The sequence below is a fragment of the Oreochromis niloticus genome, linkage group LG17, assembly GCF_001858045.2.
Source record: "Oreochromis niloticus isolate F11D_XX linkage group LG17, O_niloticus_UMD_NMBU, whole genome shotgun sequence".
Classification (NCBI taxonomy): Eukaryota; Metazoa; Chordata; class Actinopteri; order Cichliformes; family Cichlidae; genus Oreochromis; species Oreochromis niloticus.
Genome location: NC_031981.2, coordinates 5,108,072 through 5,129,138, shown reverse-complemented (window position 1 = coordinate 5,129,138; position 21,067 = coordinate 5,108,072). Strand labels below are relative to the sequence as shown.

At 40.6% G+C, this 21,067-nt stretch overlaps 1 protein-coding gene across 1 annotated transcript in view; it reads left to right on the top strand.

The window, feature by feature from the left end:
- cerk (ceramide kinase) overlaps positions 1–15,500 on the top strand; it is a 47,913-nt gene extending 32,413 nt beyond the window's left edge. Inside the window, exons 11-13 of the mRNA XM_005451752.2 lie at positions 2,332–2,537; positions 8,768–8,946; positions 12,238–15,500. Coding sequence (XP_005451809.1) covers positions 2,332–2,537; positions 8,768–8,946; positions 12,238–12,355 — 503 coding nt within the window. The 3' untranslated portion in view covers positions 12,356–15,500. The remainder of the gene's footprint in view (positions 1–2,331; positions 2,538–8,767; positions 8,947–12,237) is intronic.
- Positions 15,501–21,067: the final 5,567 nt, after the last annotated feature.

The following is a 21,067-nucleotide window of genomic DNA, read 5'->3' as shown; positions in this document are numbered from 1 at the left end:
TTTCCCTCTGAGGTGCTCGTGGAGCAGTCAGATGCTAATTTGGATGTCTGTGATCACTTTTTTCCAGCTTGCTGCAGCGACTATCACCCTGGTGACAGACACCGGCGGTCCCGTGGGTGATAGCACTGTGTCTTTGATACGCCATCGTACAAGTAAACAGCCACTAATCTCGGAGGAACAGAGTGGTGATTTGTGATGTGCAACCACCGCGTCTGTCATTCGCGGTTTGGGAGGCCACGCGCGCCATTTAATCATAACGAGCAAACTCGCGGTTAACCCAATCAGCCTTCCACCTTTGTAAGGCTTCCTCTTTCTTTTGTTGACCCTTACCTCACCGTGCTTAATTGCGTTTCGTAGCGGAAGATTTGCAGCCTTGGTAGATTGGTGTCGGCGGGGAAGTTTCTATCTTGGCTCAGTCAGCGGGGTAGCTGCACTGAGAACGGCTGCCAAGACATCTGGATCTTAATGGACCCTCATCAACATCACTATTGCTCTGTTACAAGCTTGGAGCTTAACCCCAGGACTCATAAAGACTTAGCAAAATGCAGAAAATATTTCAAAACCCACATACCTGATGGTGCACAGATTATTCATTTCAGCTTGATAATGGACCCTTCTGGACGAGCCAAACATCAAGCTCAATGAGTTTTTTTCATCTCTTATCTCAGTTGTACAAGTACACAGCTTGAGGTTTTTCAGAATTCTCCAAAATGAAGTAAAATGTGGCATTTTTTGCAAATGTGGCAGAGCTGCAGCTGATTTGAAGGTAAAGTTCCAGTGAACTTAAAATCTCTTCAGCTCAAGGTTTGCTCGTTTAAGAGTCTCAATGTCACACGGAGGAGTTTGAATATTGCAGAGACAGCAGAAGAAGTTAAGCAAAAGCACAAATGGACAAAAGCAAACTGATAACCTCACACTTTTAAAAGATTACCTTCGACTGCTTGAGGCGGGGTTGTGAAAAAAGTCTTTTTTTTCTCATTCACCACCACTTGATTTTTTTTATTTTTTTGCTGCTAACTCACCATTTCCCTCCATCAACATGACAAATTTAATTCCAAGTGGAGTGCACTTAAATAAAAGTGAGTGTGGTTATTTGGAGCATACAGCACCGGCAGCTTGGAGCTCTGTAGTGTGGTTCAGCAATGCAATGGATTACTACACATTTGGCAACCTAATATGGAATACTGGAAACCAAGTCAAGTTTTTAAAGGTTTTAAGGAGAAAGATGCTGACATCCAGCAATCAAAAGTTAGAAATGTGCAGCTGAATGAAACTCGCTGAACTCGCTGTTGACCTTGGTAGCAAAGATTCTTTTCAAACACAACAAATGTCGGCTTCCTAGTGTGTAAACCTATTTGATGTCCAGTTGTGCTTGTGCAGGAATGGAGCAGGTGTGTCAGGTGAATTCCCAGCTGGTGAGGTGAAGTGGCCCATCTCCTGCATGCTCTACCAAAGTCCTTCCAGGAGTAGTTCTGGAAATTTGGAATTTGGACACCTAAGCATAAATTTGTCCAAACTTCATTGGAGAAAACTGCCATGCGTGAAGTTCACGTAACTCTGAGTTAAAGGCAGTATTTCTCTCTGCTGCATTGATATGAAACTGAACTGTTCTGCAAAGGTGTGTTTAAAGTGAAAAGTACTGTTTAGGTTGCGTGCCTCTTATGACCACAAAAGGGTAATTACGGTTGTTTTGCATTACAGGTAATGCAAAACAACCGTTAATAGTGTTTACATGTGTTGAGTGGCACTTTGTAAGTGCCACAGAACAATTTACAGCTTAAGCTTTTTTGTACCCATGATTTTGAAATCACACTGCATGTAACACCTAACACACTTATATATAACACATGTATTTGATTTCTTCACTGCACACGTTTAAGCTGGAAAGCACCATATTTGCTGACTTCCAAGTTGGCTTGCAAACTGTAACCATAAACTGTATAGGTGCACTTTGCAGATGCACACATCTTTTAGTTAGTGATGAGAATCAGACTCCTGAAACAGTTTTATCTTTTGTTGACACACATGACAGTCAAAGTGGCTACACCCCAAACTAAATCCAAACAGGTGGGTCATTTACAAAAAATAAACAGCGTTAAAGGTGTTAAGAAGGGGAAAAGTGTCCGTAAAAAGCCTGCAAAGACGTTCTTTTTATAGCTAAAGTCGTGCACTTTAACATCAGAGTGTGTATGGATTGAATCACCTTTTTAGCCAGCCTCAAGTGGCCATCAGAGGAACTGCAGCTTGTGGAGTAACACCTGTGTATGAATGACTTCACATTATCTAATCTGTTCTTACTTGTAAACCTAAATGTATTGATGTTGGTTTCAGATGACAGCAGTGACTGGAATGAGATCCATGGAAAGTTTATTGCCATTAACGCAGCCAACATGAGCTGCGCTTGTCCTCGAAGTCCAAAAGGCCTGTCACCCTTCGCCCACCTCGCTGACGGCAATGCAGACCTGATCCTGGTGAGGAACTGCTCCCGCCTGGACTTCTTCAAACACCTTCTTCGACACACCAACAAAGACGATCAGGTAGGTGTATGCAGCTGCGCTGTGTGCAATTAAATCTCAATGCACTTGCTATTACCTAATAGGCATGCAGCAGTTAAGATGTTTTTCCCCTAATATGCCTAAACTGTTGATAAATGTAAAGCACGGGGCATGCTGTGCGTAATATTACTGAATGGAAAAGACTGCAATTCTGATCCAGCAGGGATAACAGAAGTGATCTTCAGATAACAGTGAAGCAGTCCTCTGTCAATCATCACGTTAAACACTACGCACAGCATCGAGTTCAACATGATGACTTTCCAGTCTGTGCACAGATGGATTGAGTGTGTTGAGCCTGTAATCGAGTGAGCAGGAGGAAGAGTTTGCCCACTTGCTGTGCTAGCACCTCCCTTTGCTGACTCTGCTCAATTTCTCAACTCTGGTTCACTTTAGTTCAAATGCCTTAGCCCTTATGCCTTCCCACGTATCATAAATAACCTCCACCCTAGTCCAGAGAGGCACCAGTAATCGCTGCATCAGGGATACACTGTATGGGAGAGCAGGCTCATACCAGACTAATGCCCTCACAGGATAGTACAAGTATTACCAGGGGAAGTCTAGTGATTAGTAATTATTACCTCAGGAAGGACCTCAGGAAGTTTATCCCATTCAGAGGGATCACAAGTAATTTTATCTGCACCGGCTGCCTTGGTAAAAGTGTGAATTTCCAATGTTTTTAGCCCAAGCTGGCATCCTGAGGTGATTTCTAAATGTCAGATTTTCCTTCTCAGTTGTGCCCCGATATTTAAATCACAAAGGTAAAATATTACCCCCGTGATGTGGTTTGATTCGATGATTTGATAGATTTCCAGCTTTAAAGCTGACATTATACAGTGGCACAGAAAGGCAAACATTTCGATGATGATAAAGTAAAGAAAATGGTATTCAAAGCAGAGCGCAGAGGCGGGTGCTGTTACAGTGAAATTATCAAGCAAAGGGAAAGATTTTGCTGCTCCGAGTGACACGAAGCGTGTCTCCAGTCCCAATTAAATATTTTAGCATCTAGATGACTCAGAGAAATGTGCATGCACAAAAAAAATTACCAGCCTTCACTGGCAATGCTGCTGAATGTAGGAATAAAAATGACTTTGACTGCTGAGGATTTCCCCTGAATGCTATAATCCAAATGCTGAGAGTCAAAAGCAAGATATTAGCAATGGGACACAGTTTGGTTCTGTTTATCTATTACCTCCGATTTGTCTGGGTCTAATTAGCAAACGGTAGCGCGATCCTCGATTGTCCCAATTTCCCAAATGGGGAAGTCGCTCTTTGTTTCTGTTTTCAACAACAAACAATGTAACTAATGAATATTTATTTGCCAATCAGCAACTTTTCCAAACAATCAGCAACTATCAATTATAATCAAATATCACTATTACCAAGAGTACCACATTGTCTTAATTAAAAAAATAATTATCATTGAAAACATTGAATATATGGTACTAATAAGATGGCCTTTATTATTCCATGAGCTGGGGAAGTCACAGTTTGAATGACTGTGCAACTAATGCCACTCCGTTTTTATTCACGGATCATTGAATCAGCTTTACAAAGTCAAGGTACAAAACAAACTGAATTTTCACAATTATTAATTAAAAATGGTACATGATGTTTATTTAGCAGTTTTCAACATTGCCCTCCCTTTTAATGTTTGCAAATCAAGCAACTGGTTTGTTTTACATGATTACACACAATGTTTTAAATTCTGTGTTTAGTGGTAACTCGAACTAAATTCAGTCAAAGATACACATTTTGTTGTTGCATACGGGTGACACACATTGAATTGCACATAAGGGGTCATTTTAAAAACATACAGACATTAATAACTGCTGTGTGTGCGTGATGGTGATTGCACATTTTTTCTAGGGGATTAGTTTGTTTGCCCATCTGTTAAGGAGCTACGGGCACATACATACAGGCCCGTGTGTGTGTGTGTGTGTACACATGTGTACACGTACACATACACTAGACCAACCGTCCTCTTTTCCCCGGACATGTCCACTTTTCACGTTCTGTCCGGGGGGATTTTCGAGATTGATAAAAATGTCCGGGGTTTCCTACAGAGGACCCATATGTGTGACGTCATCCCGAGCTGTGGCTGTGTGAGTGGTTGTTCTGCGCTCACAGACGGGACAGACAGCGCACAGCAGCGCGCCTGGTGATGTTTAAAACCAGCCACAGCGCGACTGCAGCTTTCAGATGACCGCAAAAGAAATTTCCCTCGTACCGTCCCGGTACTGGTAATTTTTCTTGTACAGATGAGGCATTATTTCTGTACCATTAGTTAATTCCAGAGGTTTTTAAGTTATTATATGTCTATATGACATTTTTGTTTCACCATTCATTAACCGCACAGAGAAGGCATCGTTTAAATATGTTAAATTTTTCTTTAAGCAAACAGTATTATTAAAGTTCGTCATGACTGGGCCAAGTGTCCTCTTTTTTTGGAAATCAAAATATGGTCACCCTAATATACGCACACATGCTACGATCATCATAGTAAGTAGATGTTGACATAGAAGTATGTTTCAGAGATATTTTAGTAATATACTTGTGTTCTGTTTCATCGTTTCACAGCAAATAAGAGTAAAACTAAATTAAAGATCCTACATGAAGCTGGAAATTATTCCTTCTAAATATTAGCATGTTTGCCCTGGCGATTTGAGCCTGGCATGCTAGCTTCATAAGCTAGCATTGCTGTTTAAAGCTTGCTTCATATTACACGCACTTGTCACAGCTCTGTAAGGAAAAGAAAAGAAGTCTCGTTAACCACCATCCAGGAATCACAGATGTCTGAATGTGATAATGGCAACGAAAAGTGATGACATGCTGCATCTCTAGGCTGTCTTTGCCGCTTTACTTGCGGCACAGAAAAGTAGACAAGTATGAGTAGGGTGATCGGGACTTTGCGTCAGAGTTCAGCTAATATCAGCATCACTGTCCAGCCAAGCAGAGAGAAACAAGGAGTGAGAAGCCACTAAGCGTATTCATGGCCTTGTCAGAAAGCCTTTTAGGCAGACCATCCAGCATGAATGCAAAGCGGCTGCAGTCATAAAGCGGGTCTGATGTGAAATAAATGGCTTTCACTCCACTTTCAGGATGAGAGAGGGTCAGAAAGAGAGGGGAGGAAGGTACAGAAAGAAAGCAAGACAAAACAGAGGAGTTTAGAGAGAAAGTGGCACCCTGTGAAGTTCAAGAAAATAGGTTCAGCTCTGTCCGTGCGCTTTCTGCAACACTGACGGAGATGAAAGGGGATTTTTGACAAAATAATTTCTTTTCATCTTTCTTCTTTCTTCTCCTTCACTCCTCCAGTGTTCACACAGTTTTTATGCACTTGCATGTTATCTGACCCGCATCTCTCCTTTTTGCCTGTTTACATCTGTCACTGGAAAAAGAAGGAAAAAAGGCCCACATGTTGATATAAGGACGTTCTGTAAGTAGACAGTAGGAAAATACAATTTTTACTCTACACACAAAGGAGCCTGTAAGCCAAATTTAAGTGTAATTTTTCAGGGAAATGGGATTCTCTGATCACTGGATGGGGCTGTGGCTCAGGTGGTAGAATGGGGCACCTACCAATCAGAATGTCAGTGGTTTGATCCCCAGCTCCTCCAGTATGCATGATGAACAAGATGGTGAACTCCAAGTTTCTCCTGATGGATCCATTAGTTTGAGATATCTTCAGGAAACAAGAGGTTTTGGTTGGCCAGTAGATTTAATTAGCATAAATGCCCACCAGTTAACCCTTACATATTGTTTGACCTGTTCTGACATCAGTAAAAATGTCTGTGTCTATTTTATGGGGCAGTGTTGACAGAGATCAACGAGGACCTTGACAAAGTCATGGGACTCGTCTGCGTTCCCACTACCACACTTGCCCGGGTTCCTGCAGTGATGGGCACCTGCTGGGCTTTGAAAGATCACAGAAAAGTGAAACAGCATAAAGGGCCTTTCATGGATTTTTATACAGAAACGAATCCGGTTTCTCATTCGCAGGTCGTAAGATCAGTGTACAATCCACAGTTTTGTCTGCACTTAATTACGGTGATATTGTTTGTATGCATGCTTTATATCCACCTGGATTCTGTGTGTCACAGTCCATCACGATTTATTACAGGCTATTCTTTTCTTACTCGCTGTGGCATCTTGTATGAAAAAGTGGGGTGGTCCTCTCTATCATGTTTATTTACAAGGCCCTGCTGCAAAGACTGCCTGCTTGCCTCTGCTCCTTAATCAAATTTAAAGATGGTGCTTAGAATATCAGGTCACAGGACACTTTAACATGAGCTGTACATGTTATTCATGCTGAACTTGAAAAAACTGGATTTAAATACTTTGCTACGATTGAGGAAAACAAACTATAAAGTTGCAATCTCTGGAATATTTCAATGTTCTTAAATTGTGATCACGCATAAAGTGCAGTTTTGATATACAGCTGGAAAAAGAGATTGCAATATCATTGAGACTGTTTAAATAAAGGAATTAATAATAATGACGATGATAATGTACAACGCAACAACGGCATTGTTTCCTGCGGTTTGTGTTGCATATGAATGGTTTGTGCTGCGATGTACATTTGCACAGCTAATGGAAACAAAGAATGACAGGGAGCGTGTGTCTTATAGTACACAGAAAAACACAAGCAGGCGGGAAAAAAATGACAGCACAACACAAATCTAACAGTCAGTGAAGTGCAAACAGCTTCCTGTATGACTGGGGAAATATGGTGCACAAAATGAGGTCATGCAGAGGTCAGAAGATGCCAAGAGGTGTGCCTCTAAGCACAAGAACCTGCAATGTGACTAAACTGTCCAAAACATAAACTAGTTGCCGTTATTTTGAGCAAACTGAGATTAAAATGACGATCATACGCGTGATTGGCGCATCCATAATATTATAACAGCACCTGAGCTGCAGTGAATGTGGGGAAAAGTGTGGATGCCCCACATATGCAAGGTCTCCACAACCTCTTTGAACGACCAGACTAATGTGTCATAAGCATTTCTTTGTCTGTTTAGTTTTCTGTTCATGAATGTTGAATAAATTTTGACCATTGCAGACAGAAGTTATGAGGATTTTTTTAAATGATATACTGTAACAGTGAGAACAGTGTTGAACAGTTGTTATGGTTACAGATGGTTGTGTAGTAAAACAGCTGAAGACTGTTCATGCCATTGTTTTTTAACTTCCAAAAAAATATCAGCAAATCATTATGGCTGTAATGTTATCATGTGTTAGGAAAAACGGGACATGTGATAGTAGATGTGCTTGCTCTGTATAACGTATAATAATAATAATAATAATAGTACATTTTATTTGAGGGCGCTGTTCAAAAACCCAAGGTCACCTTACATCCATCCATCCATCCATCTTCATCCGCTTTATCCGAGGCCGGGTCGCGGGGGCAGCAGCCTAAGCAGAGAAGCCCAGACCTCCCTCTCCCCAGCCACCTCCTCCAGCTTATCCGGGGGAACACCAAGGCGTTCCCAGGCCAGCCGAGAGATATAATCTCTCCAGCGTGTCCTGGGTCTGCCCCGGGGCCTCCTCCCGGTGGGACATGCCCGGAACACCTCACCCAGGAGGCGCCCAGGAGGCACCTTACAAAAGAACAAAATTAATAAAAGAAGCAATAGTCATAAAATACATAAAATAAGTTGCAAAACAGAACTTGACAACAGATAAAATCAGCACTAAAGCAAATAAGCCAGTTTGAACAGATGTGTTTTGAGCTGTGACTTAAATGCGGGAAGAGAGTTTATATTTCTTATGGCTGGAGGAAGAGAGTTCCAGAGCTGAGGAGCAGAGCGACTGAAGGCTCTGTTCCCCATAATCAAGGGTTAATCATCCATTTATTGCTGTTAGACAAGCATTTATACATTATATATTGAGCTGTAGTTCAAAATTTGGTGGAGACACTTATTATGAGGAAATTCTAATTAGAAATTCTTTTCTAAGATGCTGTTTTCCATCCTCACTGTTCAGTATGTCTTATTTCCGTGTAACTCTAAATGAAGAAACGTTGATTTAGTCGAGCACTAAAACAAAGATGAGCTCTTGTGTCAAGCTGCTCCATTTCTCACTTTGAAACTCTTCAGGTGATCCAGGAGCATAACATCTGCACATCTGTGAGAACATCTGTTCCTTTATCCGTCTTATCTGTCCGTCTTCTCACCTTTCATCATTTCTCATGTGTCTCTGCCTTTCTCCCCCAGTTTGACCACCCTTTCGTAGAGGTCCACCGAGTGAGGAAGTTTCGGTTCGAGCCAGAGCGCCACAAACTGGTTTCACTGGAAGACCTGAGCGAGCCTCCAACAAAGACTGGCTACAGCACTCCCCTTGGCAGCTGGAGCTGTGATGGGGAGATCCTGCCTGAGGTTGCCATTCAAGTCAGGTAAATGACAACAGAATCACGTGTGACTGCACAGACAATTGTGCGACGTACACTATGAGGCACCAAAGGAGATTCAACCAAGGTCTGACTTGTAGAAATACTCCATTTGGCTCAGGTGAGGAATGATGTCATCCAGGTCATGGTAGTCTTAATCTCAGACCCTCAGGGCAGCGTTATAGGTGGCACCTATAATGTTGACATCCCTCCCGAGACTCAAATGATTACAAGGTGGGTCAGTAACTCTCAGGACCACCTCCAAGGGGAAAATCCCACTAGGGGTTAAATACCTGGGAATCTCCGGACTAAAGAAACCTCTGTGGTAAGAGGTTGAACCCCAAAAGGAAGACTTTCGGTACAGTTACATCATCTACTTAGATGCATATTTGCATACTTGTATAAGATCCTCTGGGTGATTTATAGAAACGTTTGGTGACTGCAGTGAACATGTGAAATTGCCTGGAATAGACTGAGGTGTTTAAAAAAATGAAAAAGGAAAAAAAATCTAAAACTTGGGGAAACCAACACTGGAAAAACAATAAAATGCATTTTTATTTATAAGTCATGATGAATGTTTTGCACATATATTAGACATTTTAATGCTTTTAAACTCTACTTTGCCTGGTAAAGAGGAGCAAACCTCGATAACTTCATTTTACCGTCTTATGAAGCTTGTCACTAAAAATGAACTCTCTGCGGCGGAGCGGTAAAGACGGGCCTGGATCACTCGGCATAGATGACGACTGGCAAATGGTTCTGAATTGAAGCACATAATATTGTAGGAGCAGTATAATGGAAGAAGTATTGGAATACTTGCAGGGCTCATACCTATTGCATCATCATGGCTGGATATTTGTGGTAAAGACTTTCCTTTTGGGTATTAAGCTGTAATCTTGGCTTAAATTGCCCCAAATGTTCCTGAGTATTATGTCTTAAAGCCTAAGTAGAAACAGATTATGTTCTGTATGCCTGACAACTCTGTATTCACAGTGCACTGAAGTAAAACTCAGATGTACAACTTTTAGCCGCTGCTTTGATCTAAACTGAAATCGTAGGAAGAAGCCTGCGGACTTAGGTGACCGTGACTTTGCCTTTTCGCCTTGGTCGTTTATGGCTTTGAAACACCTAAAGCTACTGGGTAGATGGCTGTGAAAACCTGTTCAGACATGCATGTTCCTTGATCCTAATGACTTCGGTGAATCCTGGAAAGATCGGTACATTCAAATCAGCCTTGGATAACTGTGTTTTTAGTGCGAATTGTTAAACATTAGCATGGTTACATGCCAGAACAGATCAGCAGACTGATGACCAGACCTAAAAATCCGAACTTGAAGCAGAGCAACAGAAGTGTCTAACAGTGCAAGCAAAGAATAACTTAGACTGACATATTACAGGATGGGCAATATACAAAAGGTTTACCTGACTAACGACATCCTGAAATGTCCTCTAAAGAGCAACTACCGCTGACAGAGTGATGACTGCTTAAGTGGGCTGAGGTTTAGGATGCTGAACATGGACCTTAGGTTTTGGTCACACAGGCATGGAGACCAGTTGGAAACCATCAGTCGTGAGAATTTTCCCAAACTGTTTGCAGTTAGTTGCTGGAGTTTGCTGCAGTCAGTTTAGTTAACATGGAAGATACCAAACTACTCGACAAGTGGAAAACTGGTTGGGGAATGCACATTTTTACCTAGTTAGCGGAGGTTGCCAAGGACTTACCAACTGGGCTCTAGGATTAAGTCAGCGGTCCCCAACCTTTTTTGCGCCACGATAATATTTTCATGAGCTGGCCTTTAAGGAGCCAAAAGAAATAAAATGTATTCATAACACAAGGGAAAAGACCCAGGGAAACTGAGTTAACGATAAAAACGATCAAAAATAACGATAAAAATCCTGAAAACCATAAATTTCACACCCGAGCCTCAACTCCCGTGGCCCGGTACCAAACGACTCACCGACCAATACCGGTCCGTGGCCCGCTGGCCTAAGTGACCGAAGCCTTATTAGGCTGATAAGGCAATGCTAGCTTGGCTACAAGCTATCCAAACTTTTAATATCTATCAGTGACCCATCTAGGGTTAGAGGTACAGGCAAAAGGAAAAGTCTTTAGCAAAGAAACTATAATGCCCAAATCTAGTTTTACTATTTGGCTAAAAACGAAATAGGTTTCGAGTGGTGTGCTAGATGCTAAGGAGTTATATTAGAAAACTTGAATTTGGAAAGAAAAAGCAGGAAAAAAAAACATGTAGAGGATTTAAAGATCTAACAACAACAATACTCTGTGTGTAGCTAAATTGTCACTATAAAAGAAGGGCTGGTGATAAAGATGTCCTCCTGTGTGGCTAGACAGAAGTGAGAGCAGCAGTGCCATTAGCACCACTAGTGTCCAATAGTTTCTGGTCAGGAGAGTCTTTCACTGTTCCCCACTGTACAATCTTGGCAACTCAATGGAATTAGCCCCCCTCATTATTCTGGCCCTGTCCACACTTCAGCTTTCCCCACTATCAGATCTCTATACAGCCGGCGTGGCACCGCTTGACGCATCATTTATTTCATGCTCCATTGTACTTTGCCAATGATGCATGGCGCTGTAATGTTGCTAATTTAACGGCCCTCCCCATGTTAAAAGGCTACTCCCCTTTAATTAAAGCAGAAGTCCGTCCTTTTATTGCCTCTTCCTCGCCGCTAATCGTTCTTGGAGTGAGCCAGCCAGAGTACTGCTTGGATAATAAATGGTAATAGCCCGGGTGCGACGGAAGGAAAGTTGGAGGGGAAAAAAAGAGTGTGATGTAGGAAGTACACCTTTAGCAAAAGTTAAACTCAAGGCACAACTGTGATAAAGCCTTACAAACGAGCTAAGGTACCTTTTTATGTAATTACAACCTGAAGATGCCTCTTCTTGATTTTTTGTTTTCATTTCATGTATAAATGGAATCTGGAGATAAACCAACTGCTGCTTTCGCCTCCAAGAAAACAACAGGTGTTCTGACATAAATATAGGTATCATTTAGGAGAAAAAGGCACAGGTAGTAATTAAGACTGTACAAAACACCGGCCATTTTACAGCTTTTTTTCTGTTCACATACTCTATCTGTTATAGGCGGCGCTTTAAAGGTTTCTGTCTCAGACTGTCACTTTCAAGTTTGCGTGTCGAGTCCTAACACAGGGGTGCCGTTCCGTTGCTTTTGCGGCCACATGGGCAGTAAAGTCTCACAGAAAAGAACATAGTCATTAAGTTGATGGTTTGTTATTCAGGCTAAATGGTGCATTTTGTGTGTGTCTTTATCTCTGCAGTGTCCAGTGCCAGTTGATCAGGCTGTTTGCCCGTGGTATTGAGGAACAGCAGCAGCAGCAGCAGTGTGTGTCGGACGACCCATGTACCCTCTGTGCCTTGGAGCCAACCACAGACTAGTCAGTGGATTGAGAGCTGAACAGGACTTTTAGGTGCTAGAAAACAACTCAGTTGAACTTGGCAAAGTTTCCTGGAAAAATGCATTTGTCATATCAGTTTAAATCCTAAATGCTGATGTCTCCTTGCCTCTTATCCATGCAAAAAAAAGGGAATGAAATTTAAAGGTGTTATTTGAAAAATGCAAAGCTAAAAAGCACTTCAGCATCCCATTAAGAGGATGGAACATTTAAATCCAAGGAAAAGTTTCATCACATGTTTTCAAGTCACTGAGTCATTTTCCCATTGCCATTTGGGGCTTTTCAGGTGCAAAATTGCCTCATGGAGCTTGAAGTAAGCAGAGATATGATGTGCTACTGCTGCCACATTGAAACCCAAAATGTCAGGTTTTGTATTTGTACTTTTTGGAAAATTAAGATGTCTAAGCTCAAAGGATCTGAAGCAGCCCGGGAGTCCACACAGGCAGACATACGCACAACCAGATGAAACTGGACTTAACTATCGCAGAAGGTCTTTACCCTGCCATGAAGGAGAATATAAATGGGATTTCTCCCTACACAGCATGGACAGAGCCAAAGAGATGCAGCTCTGTAAGAAGGATGAAGAATAATCCCTGTGAAGTACATTGATAAACTGAAAAGACTTAAAGTAGCAAGGCTAAAAGGAAAAAACAAATCTCTCCTTTTTGGGGGGAAAAAGGAAAAAATCATTTCATCTGTGACCCAGGTGGAAGCAGATATGAGCCAGGGGCACTAATGAAAAGAACTGAGTACCCTGCTAATACACTAACAGGACCCCGGTGACTGCTGGGTGATAAGGCAAAGTGGTTGCTAAGTGATTTGGTGTGTCTCAGCACCGCTGCGCTGCACCTGTGGCTCTGAGTTCTGCTCGTCTCTGGCTAAACTACCAACAGTTTAATCATCACCTGGGATTAGCTAAAATTATCCATTGTTAACATCATTAGAGATAATGTATTGCTTTGCTTTGAAATTGGTCTTTCTTTCTTTTTCTTTTTTTTTGTTTGAGGTCAAGCTGGTCTTGATATCACAGAACGGTCCCCAGCAAATAAAAAGAAGCTTTTATTTTTACAGTGACTATATAAAACTGTGTGTATGGTAATAATACATGAGGGTCCATGTATATGTGATTAAAGTAAAAGTGGGTTTTCTGCAGGTCCTTCGGGATTTGAGTGCTTGCGTGTGCGTGTGCGCGCGCGTGTGTGTGTGTGTGTGTGATGATAATTTGGATTTTATTACTTAGGGGCTCATAGCTGCCATTTTACAGATGGTGTCTCACCATAGTTGAGACGCGTCAGATTGGAGTTATTATTGAGGTTTTTGCAGACACATGATCACTAACAGTGTGATGTTTGTTTGTCCCCCATTTTGGATGTGTGACAATTATGGTTACAACATAGGGTCAAGTGAATAAGGCCTTAGTCACACAGACCTAGAGATCAGTCAGTGACTCCCTGTCAACCACCAGTCACTAGGGAAAATATGTAATCCCTGACCAGCTGGACAAAACCTCTTTAGCAGTGGTTTGATAGTTAGAAGATTGCCTTGGTCACCGGTAATTTGCATGGAACATGCCAGTTTGCCAACTACTCTCTAAGCGGTAGTAAGGCCATGAAAAGTATGATACGAACTGAAAATGAAGCTGTTGACCTTGAAAAGGAAATCTGCACTTAATGCTATAGCAAACACATTTAATTAAGACACAACTTTTACTATGAAGAGAAATATTTTGTTTCTGGATTGCTTTGCACTTTTGCAAGTTTTGCCGCTTGGCTAGCAATGAGTTAGTATTTATTTTTTTAAAAAGCTGGCGTCTTCCATGAAAAGTACAGGCTTGCAACCAAAGAAAATCACAGCTAAAAAGCTATTGATTGCCCTCTTTGCAACCAGTTACAACCTCTAGCAACTACACTCTAACCATTTTATTTAGAGATTGATGGTTGTATCATGTGCAGTATGGTAGACCACGCTTGAGAAATATGTGCAGGATGACTTGTGAGAAATTTTTATAGATGACCAAATGCACAAATGTAACTAATGCAATAATCGGTACCTTTTTTCTGTCAGACATCCTAAAACACATTTTAGCTTTTAAAAATCTTACTTTTAATGTCATTTTTCATTAACAAGCATTCATTTTGTGTACGTAATGTTCATACAGTATAATTTCAGACAGATAATACAAAACAAAATTAAACCCTTTTGAATTTTGTGATATGAATCTAAAAGGGTAACAAGCCATGGAAGTTAAATCTTTTCTATGGAGAGACGCTAGTTAGCTTAGCTTGCTAACAGAAATTCTAACCAAAACTGTTTAAACTTTTGTTTAAATTTTTCCACCCATGTTTTTCCTGTTGTTTGCTCCAATTTCTGTGAGCTTACAATTGTATTGTGATTAACTGTTATATCCAGAGTCAAAGGTCTAATGCTCTCTATGTTTTCAGATTATCAATCTGATGCTAAATGAATTAGCTTGCCATCTTAGCTGCTGTTGTCACCTAGAAACTTTAAGCACTCTTTATGCAAAGAGAGAGTCAAGAGCAAGACTCTGAAACAGACCAAAACAAAGCAAAATCTTGTAAAACCATAAATGATGCTACTTTCTAACAGTTAGAAAGTAGTTGATGTGAAAACAATCTTTAATGTTGGATGAACGGCACTGGTGGCTCTACGTAGCTGGCTGCTCAAGTGCTCAACATCACACATTACTGGTTTCTTGTTGGTTAAACTATTACATGTAGTTTAAAAAAAAAGGTTTTTGCAACCTTGTCTGGGAATTTTATTGGGATAAAACCACCGCTGTGCACTTTCTGGGTGATGTGCTATTGTATGTTATCAAATTAGGGCTTCTTTCTATTGCCTTGCTTAGCTGCCTTCTTTTCATGGGTCCAGTTAGATGACGGCTGTTTATCAGACTATTGCACTGTGTGCATTGCTGTCTGCAGACACTGAAACTGGTTTTTAGTGGAACCCACTAGTGTATGATAAAGATGTAAACTAAATCAAAATATAAAGTTAATTTAATTCTGTCTCTTCATACTTTAGTACACACTGTGCACAAAACAAGCTGTGATGTAACTAGATACGTTTTATATAACGAAGACCTGCAATAAAGTGGTTTTGAAATCAGATTTTTTTGGTGTTTTATTCCCTTCTTTTTCTCCTTCTTAAGAACACACTTTCTCCCACGCATGCACACAAAGGTCAGCGGTCTCCTGATCTGGCTTTCTTACTCTCACTCTTTACCTGTCTCCCTGTATGAGTGGGATTTAATAGGGTGCTGTGATGTGAGTGAGATGTTTCATTAAAGAACATCAGACATCAAAGGTCTCTGCTGAGATGGAGTGGTATTTCAAGCTGTGCTCATTCTGCCCACAGACTGGATCTTGTTTCTTTTTTGACACCGAGATAGGCAAGTATGGAAATCTAAATTTGGAAAGTACTGTCAGTTAAAATTTATCACCCTGGATATGAATGGAAGTCCACAAATCAACATGTCCCAGGTAACACAGGTTGTAGGCAATAGCAAAAATGTATTATTAAGTGTATGTGCAACACCAATTACTTATTGACAGTTCAAAAGTACCTCTACAGTAGTATTTCCTCACTACAAATTACTTCAGAGTCAAACAAAACACCTGCTGATTTATTTTTTTTCTTTTCTCCACATGTAATGGAGTTATCCCCTATTTGCTGCTATTCACGCCGTGCACCGGCTGAATGTGCTTCACCAAAGGTCGAAGGTGCTTGTGCCAATTAGCAGTTATTTTAATGGTGTGAAATGGCATAAAGTAAAGTAGATATTATATGGAATCTGGAGGGATATACAGTTTACTACTGTGCTTACAAAGTAAAGAAGCTATATTGGTGTGGCAGTGGCTGAGATATGAGATGTGACCTTTAGTTCCCTATATCTGTCAAGCTTTAAAGGCACCACTTCCGATGATACAAATCGTTATTGTCTTTGGTGAAACCCTCCATGACGAGTAAACAAAGCTTTCAAATTCCATCATTGATTTTATAATACCGACTCCAAACCCATTGACATTATCAGGGTTTTCTTCTTATCGACCTAAAACTCACACCAGGGCACAAAAAACAACTTTTGGCTAAAGTTTTTAAGTTAAAAGTACACATCATGCTGAGTAAACACATCTTAATGGGATAAAGCCCCTTTTAAATTAAAGCTCTGATAATCAATTAACCGCTTCTAATTTGGTGATTACCAAAATGGAGCAACATGGTAACTACTACTGTGCAAAAGTTTCAAGCCATCCCTCATTTCTTTATACTTTGCTTGGAAAATGGGAAATAAGTGCAGCGATTTATAGGAACATGCAAAACATTTTTTAAATGTTTTTAAAAGAGATTTTGCAATTCTAATAAGTCTGAAAGTCAATAATTGGTAAAACAAACTTTATTCAACACAGATAGCCTTTGCTGTCTTAGGCTATCTTGTCATGTCTCTAAGTAGTCTTCAGGAATAGTTCTCCGGGCTTCTTGAAGGACATTCAAAGCTTCTTGTGTGGTTGTGCCCTGCCTTTTCATCTACCACACACCTTTCTCTGTTTCCCTTCCTTTAAAAATTTCTTCTTGACTGTCACCCTTTAACCGAGGCCATTTCTGATGAGGCTTCAGTGAACAGCACTGAAGCACTGATCAAGTGAAGGTCCAGATGCATCTCTCATGTCCTTTGCTGCATTTTCCCCTTCTCATGGACATGACTTGCAGATACTGTTCATGTGCTCTAGATATTATTTTTGGAGGCCTAGCACTTGTTACTTTTTTCCTCTGCTTGTCCAGAGGAAAATCCTTTAAGACCACACTGCACCTGACACTGAAAAGACCCAGGCATATGGCTAATAGGAATCACATTGTTGGTGCACAATAACAATTTTATCCCTGTCAGAATGATTTGGCATTTTTCATAGATTCAAGCAAAGACAGTCAAACAAATGATGTGTTTTTGCGACAGGCTGTAGTAACAAAGCGCCTAAAGATATAATTTAAAATCTTTGCTAAGTGTAGACACAGCACTGGTTCATTCCTTGAGTTAGCTGCCTTTTTAATCTTTAACAAGTGGCAAACCAAAAATATTCCTCTGAAAATGGTCAGCTACAAGAACTGGACTGAAAATGTGTGAAAAAGTAGCCAATGTCCAAAGAAAACTTTACAAGACCTCCAGGAAGCCTGGAGAAATATTGCTGAAGACTACTTTAAAACATTACTAGAAAGTCCTGTAAGGAAGGAAAATCTAAAGAAATCAAGGATTCTGTTTTTTTCTTACTGTCAGTAGGGTGCCATTTCTGACAGTATCTCTCGTGAAACTGCATTTAAAATGACATAAAACAAACTGTCCAACTTGGAGAAAATTCATTTGTCTCCAAGTGTTCACAAAACATTAGCTTCTTAACTTTTTTTTATATAAAAAAAAAAAGTTACAAGTATGGTCCCTGAAGTTTTTACACTGTTATTCAAGTCCATGTAAATTTCCAGGGTTTGCGTGCAGGATTACATCCAAAACCTTGCTGATTTGTCACTAGAGAGCAGAAAGCCAGAGTGTAAAAGACTGCAGTGTGGTGTACTGCGGTGCACCTTCCACAAGGGAAAACTAAAAGGTCACCAGTGTTACTTGTGTTCCTTTCATCCATGAAATTTTAAAAGTTATCTCCTGCTACCACCTCTGCCAAAATGTTACTTTGCCAAGCTGCTCGTCTAAGCAGGTATTGTGGAACGTGACTATCTGACAGGCTGGCTTCAGAATGATTGTACATTACTCTAATACAAGAGCTAGCATGGCACTGAGACGAGACGGATTTTCCAGCCTGTCTTTTCCGCAGTGGCAACCAAATTGTTTTCCCTCCTCCCGTCTTTCTCCCCTCATTTTCTTGCTTTGCTACTTCCTTATTGATTTATTCTCTATCTGCTTGTCCGCAGCCCACCGTGAGCCACTCTCTCATTCCCGCATCCCACCTGAGACATGAGGTGAGACAAAACAGCAGCATAAACACCCTCTCTGCCACACAACAGATGCACACGCACATAAAAGGAAAGTCGGCTCTCCTCAATTTTCAGCAGTGTCCTTACCCAAAGTGGCCCCAAAAACACCTCCCCCAGTGCTCTCATTCACACTCTGTGCCTCTCTCACCTTCACACACACGTCCATGCCCACCATTGCATCAACAAGTCTCCCCTTTTCTCCCTCCACATAAAGATTCACACTTATAGTGGCACAAAAGGGAACAGGAAAGCACATGCTTACGTCTTTTCTTTCATCCCCTGCCTCGGGAGACTTAAAAAGGATGCTTTGGGCCTACATCAAGACTATTGATTTTAATAGTGCCCTTTTCAACCTATTTGTCCAAGTATGACAGATTTCTGCATCTTAAAACATATATAAATACTTTTTTGCAACCTTGGTCTTTGTTTCTTATGCACACAACAGGAACATCCAGTGTGCCAGTGCAAACTGTTATGTGATCAAGGGAAGCAGAAAAGGTGATGCGGTGGCAGGCAGTGCGACCTCCACTAAAGGTTCTGTCACGGTAATAAATACAGCATCAAAATCTTGATTTAAAAAATCTTCTCGCAGCAGGTCGTGTAACAAGAGACAAACAAAAGCGGAAATATTTGTTTGTGTGATAGCCTGAGGAGAATTAGGTGGGTGGTATGAAAGTGGTGTAAGTGAGAAAAAGAGTTAGAAGGACAGACGGAGCAGATACTGCAGGGGCGGTGGTCCAAAACAGCAGCAGCACCGTTCCCCACTTCTCTCTATATTGATTGGAATGAGCTCCCTGTGAGAGATCTAGATCAATGAGGCCATAACAGTCCATCTTCTCAGTCAGGAGCCACTACCGGCCTCTTATCTCTCACTCTGTGTCTCTGACCCACACACAAACACGCACATCGACACACAAAAAGGCCTTTCCTTCCACATTTCATCTCACTGAGGCAGTCACCCATGTTAAAGGGTATACCTTTAAGCTGAAGACTACATTTTATTTCATTATTTAAAACAAATCTGTATATGTGATAAAGGACCACAATTTGACAATTCCAATCCAATTTGACCTTTTTACTCTACAAAAAAGGTAGGAAAGTAACATTTTATATTCAATACTTATTAATGCTTTATGGGTCATTTAAGTCAGTGGTCCCCAATCCCTGGCCCACGGACTGGTACCGGTCCGTGAGTCGTTTCGTACCAGGCCACGAGAGTTGAGGCTCGGGTGTTAAATTTATGGTTTTCAGGGTTTTTATTGTTACTTTTTGATCGTTTTTATCGTTAACTGTGTTTCCCTGGGCCTTTTCCCGTGTGTTATTAATAAATCTTCTTTTTTTGGGTGCCAGTACTGGTTTTATTTTGTGGTATTTATCCACGACACCTTAAAGGCCGGTCCGTGAAAATATTGTCTGACATGAACCGGTCCGTGGCGCAAAAAAGGTTGGGGACCGCTGATTTACGTAAAGCACAGAAATTTGCGTTTAAAAAAATACTCTGGCAAAAGTTAAACTCCTGATTTAACTTCTTTACCCAAGTAATAGTGTGAAAGTAAAAATTAGCCCTTTGGAGGACATTTACCAGCTATTTTTTTCCGCCTAAGCTTACCGAACCTCATATCACATTATTATAAAAATGTAATTATAAGATTTTTTAGAAGTAATAATTATAAAGTATTATTAATACATTAGTATACAAACCTTATTTTAACAAAGTTTTAATTTGAATGAATTCATAGAACACATAACACATGTTGCCTGTATTATAAATGAGTTACTTTTTCTCCACACCTAAACAAAAAATTTGTTTAGTCAGGGGTTAAACTGGGGTTTGGGAGGTGGGGGAACTTAATTCAACAACATAAAAGCAGATATTACATAAAGTATCATGGCTCATTTCCCACCTCCAGACAGGATAACTCTGTTATAAAGCTGGAATTTATTAATTAAACTCAATCAGCTTAAATTTAATTTGATGTCTGCTAACTGTGATGTGACCATGAACACCACAGCTGCTCTGCATCAGTCCAACAGAATGCAGAGAGCTCAAAAAATCCAGTTTATCAAATAAGCAGTGCTTACATTTAAAGCTGATGTTACCTTGCACTCTTTTCTCTCCCTGGAAGATCCAGTGAAATCCCCGTACTTTTAACTAATTGAAACACTGTGTGGCTGACTGCACACAGTTTGTACACTCTGCCTCTTTCATGTATTTGTGTATAGTAAGCACCGGTGATGCACAACTAGAAACTTCTTTCTGTTTTTCCACTTAAGTTCACATCAGTTTGATATTTGAAATGTGCAGGGACGTGAAATAACACTCCTAAAATGTGCTAAACCTAAAGTAAAAAGTCTGTTTTGAAAATGTAAGGAGTAGAAAATATAGATATTTGTGTTACAATGTAGAGAGGAAATGTAAAAAGCTCCCATTGGCATTAATCCACCTCCATCCTCACACTTCAGTTCATCAGGAACTAAATGCAGGTGAAGCAGATTACATAAGTGAGTGGTTATTACACAAACGTAACATCTGAAAAAAAAGAACATAGCGAGTAATGGAGTGGAAAACTTCCCGCTGATTAAACAGCTGTGACGAGCAGCCTACGTGTTGGCTGGACTCATTCTTTGTTTTTCTTTTTTAGATCACTAATTTCTCATGACTCTTTTGTATCTGAAATTTTAGCAGCGACAAGAAAAA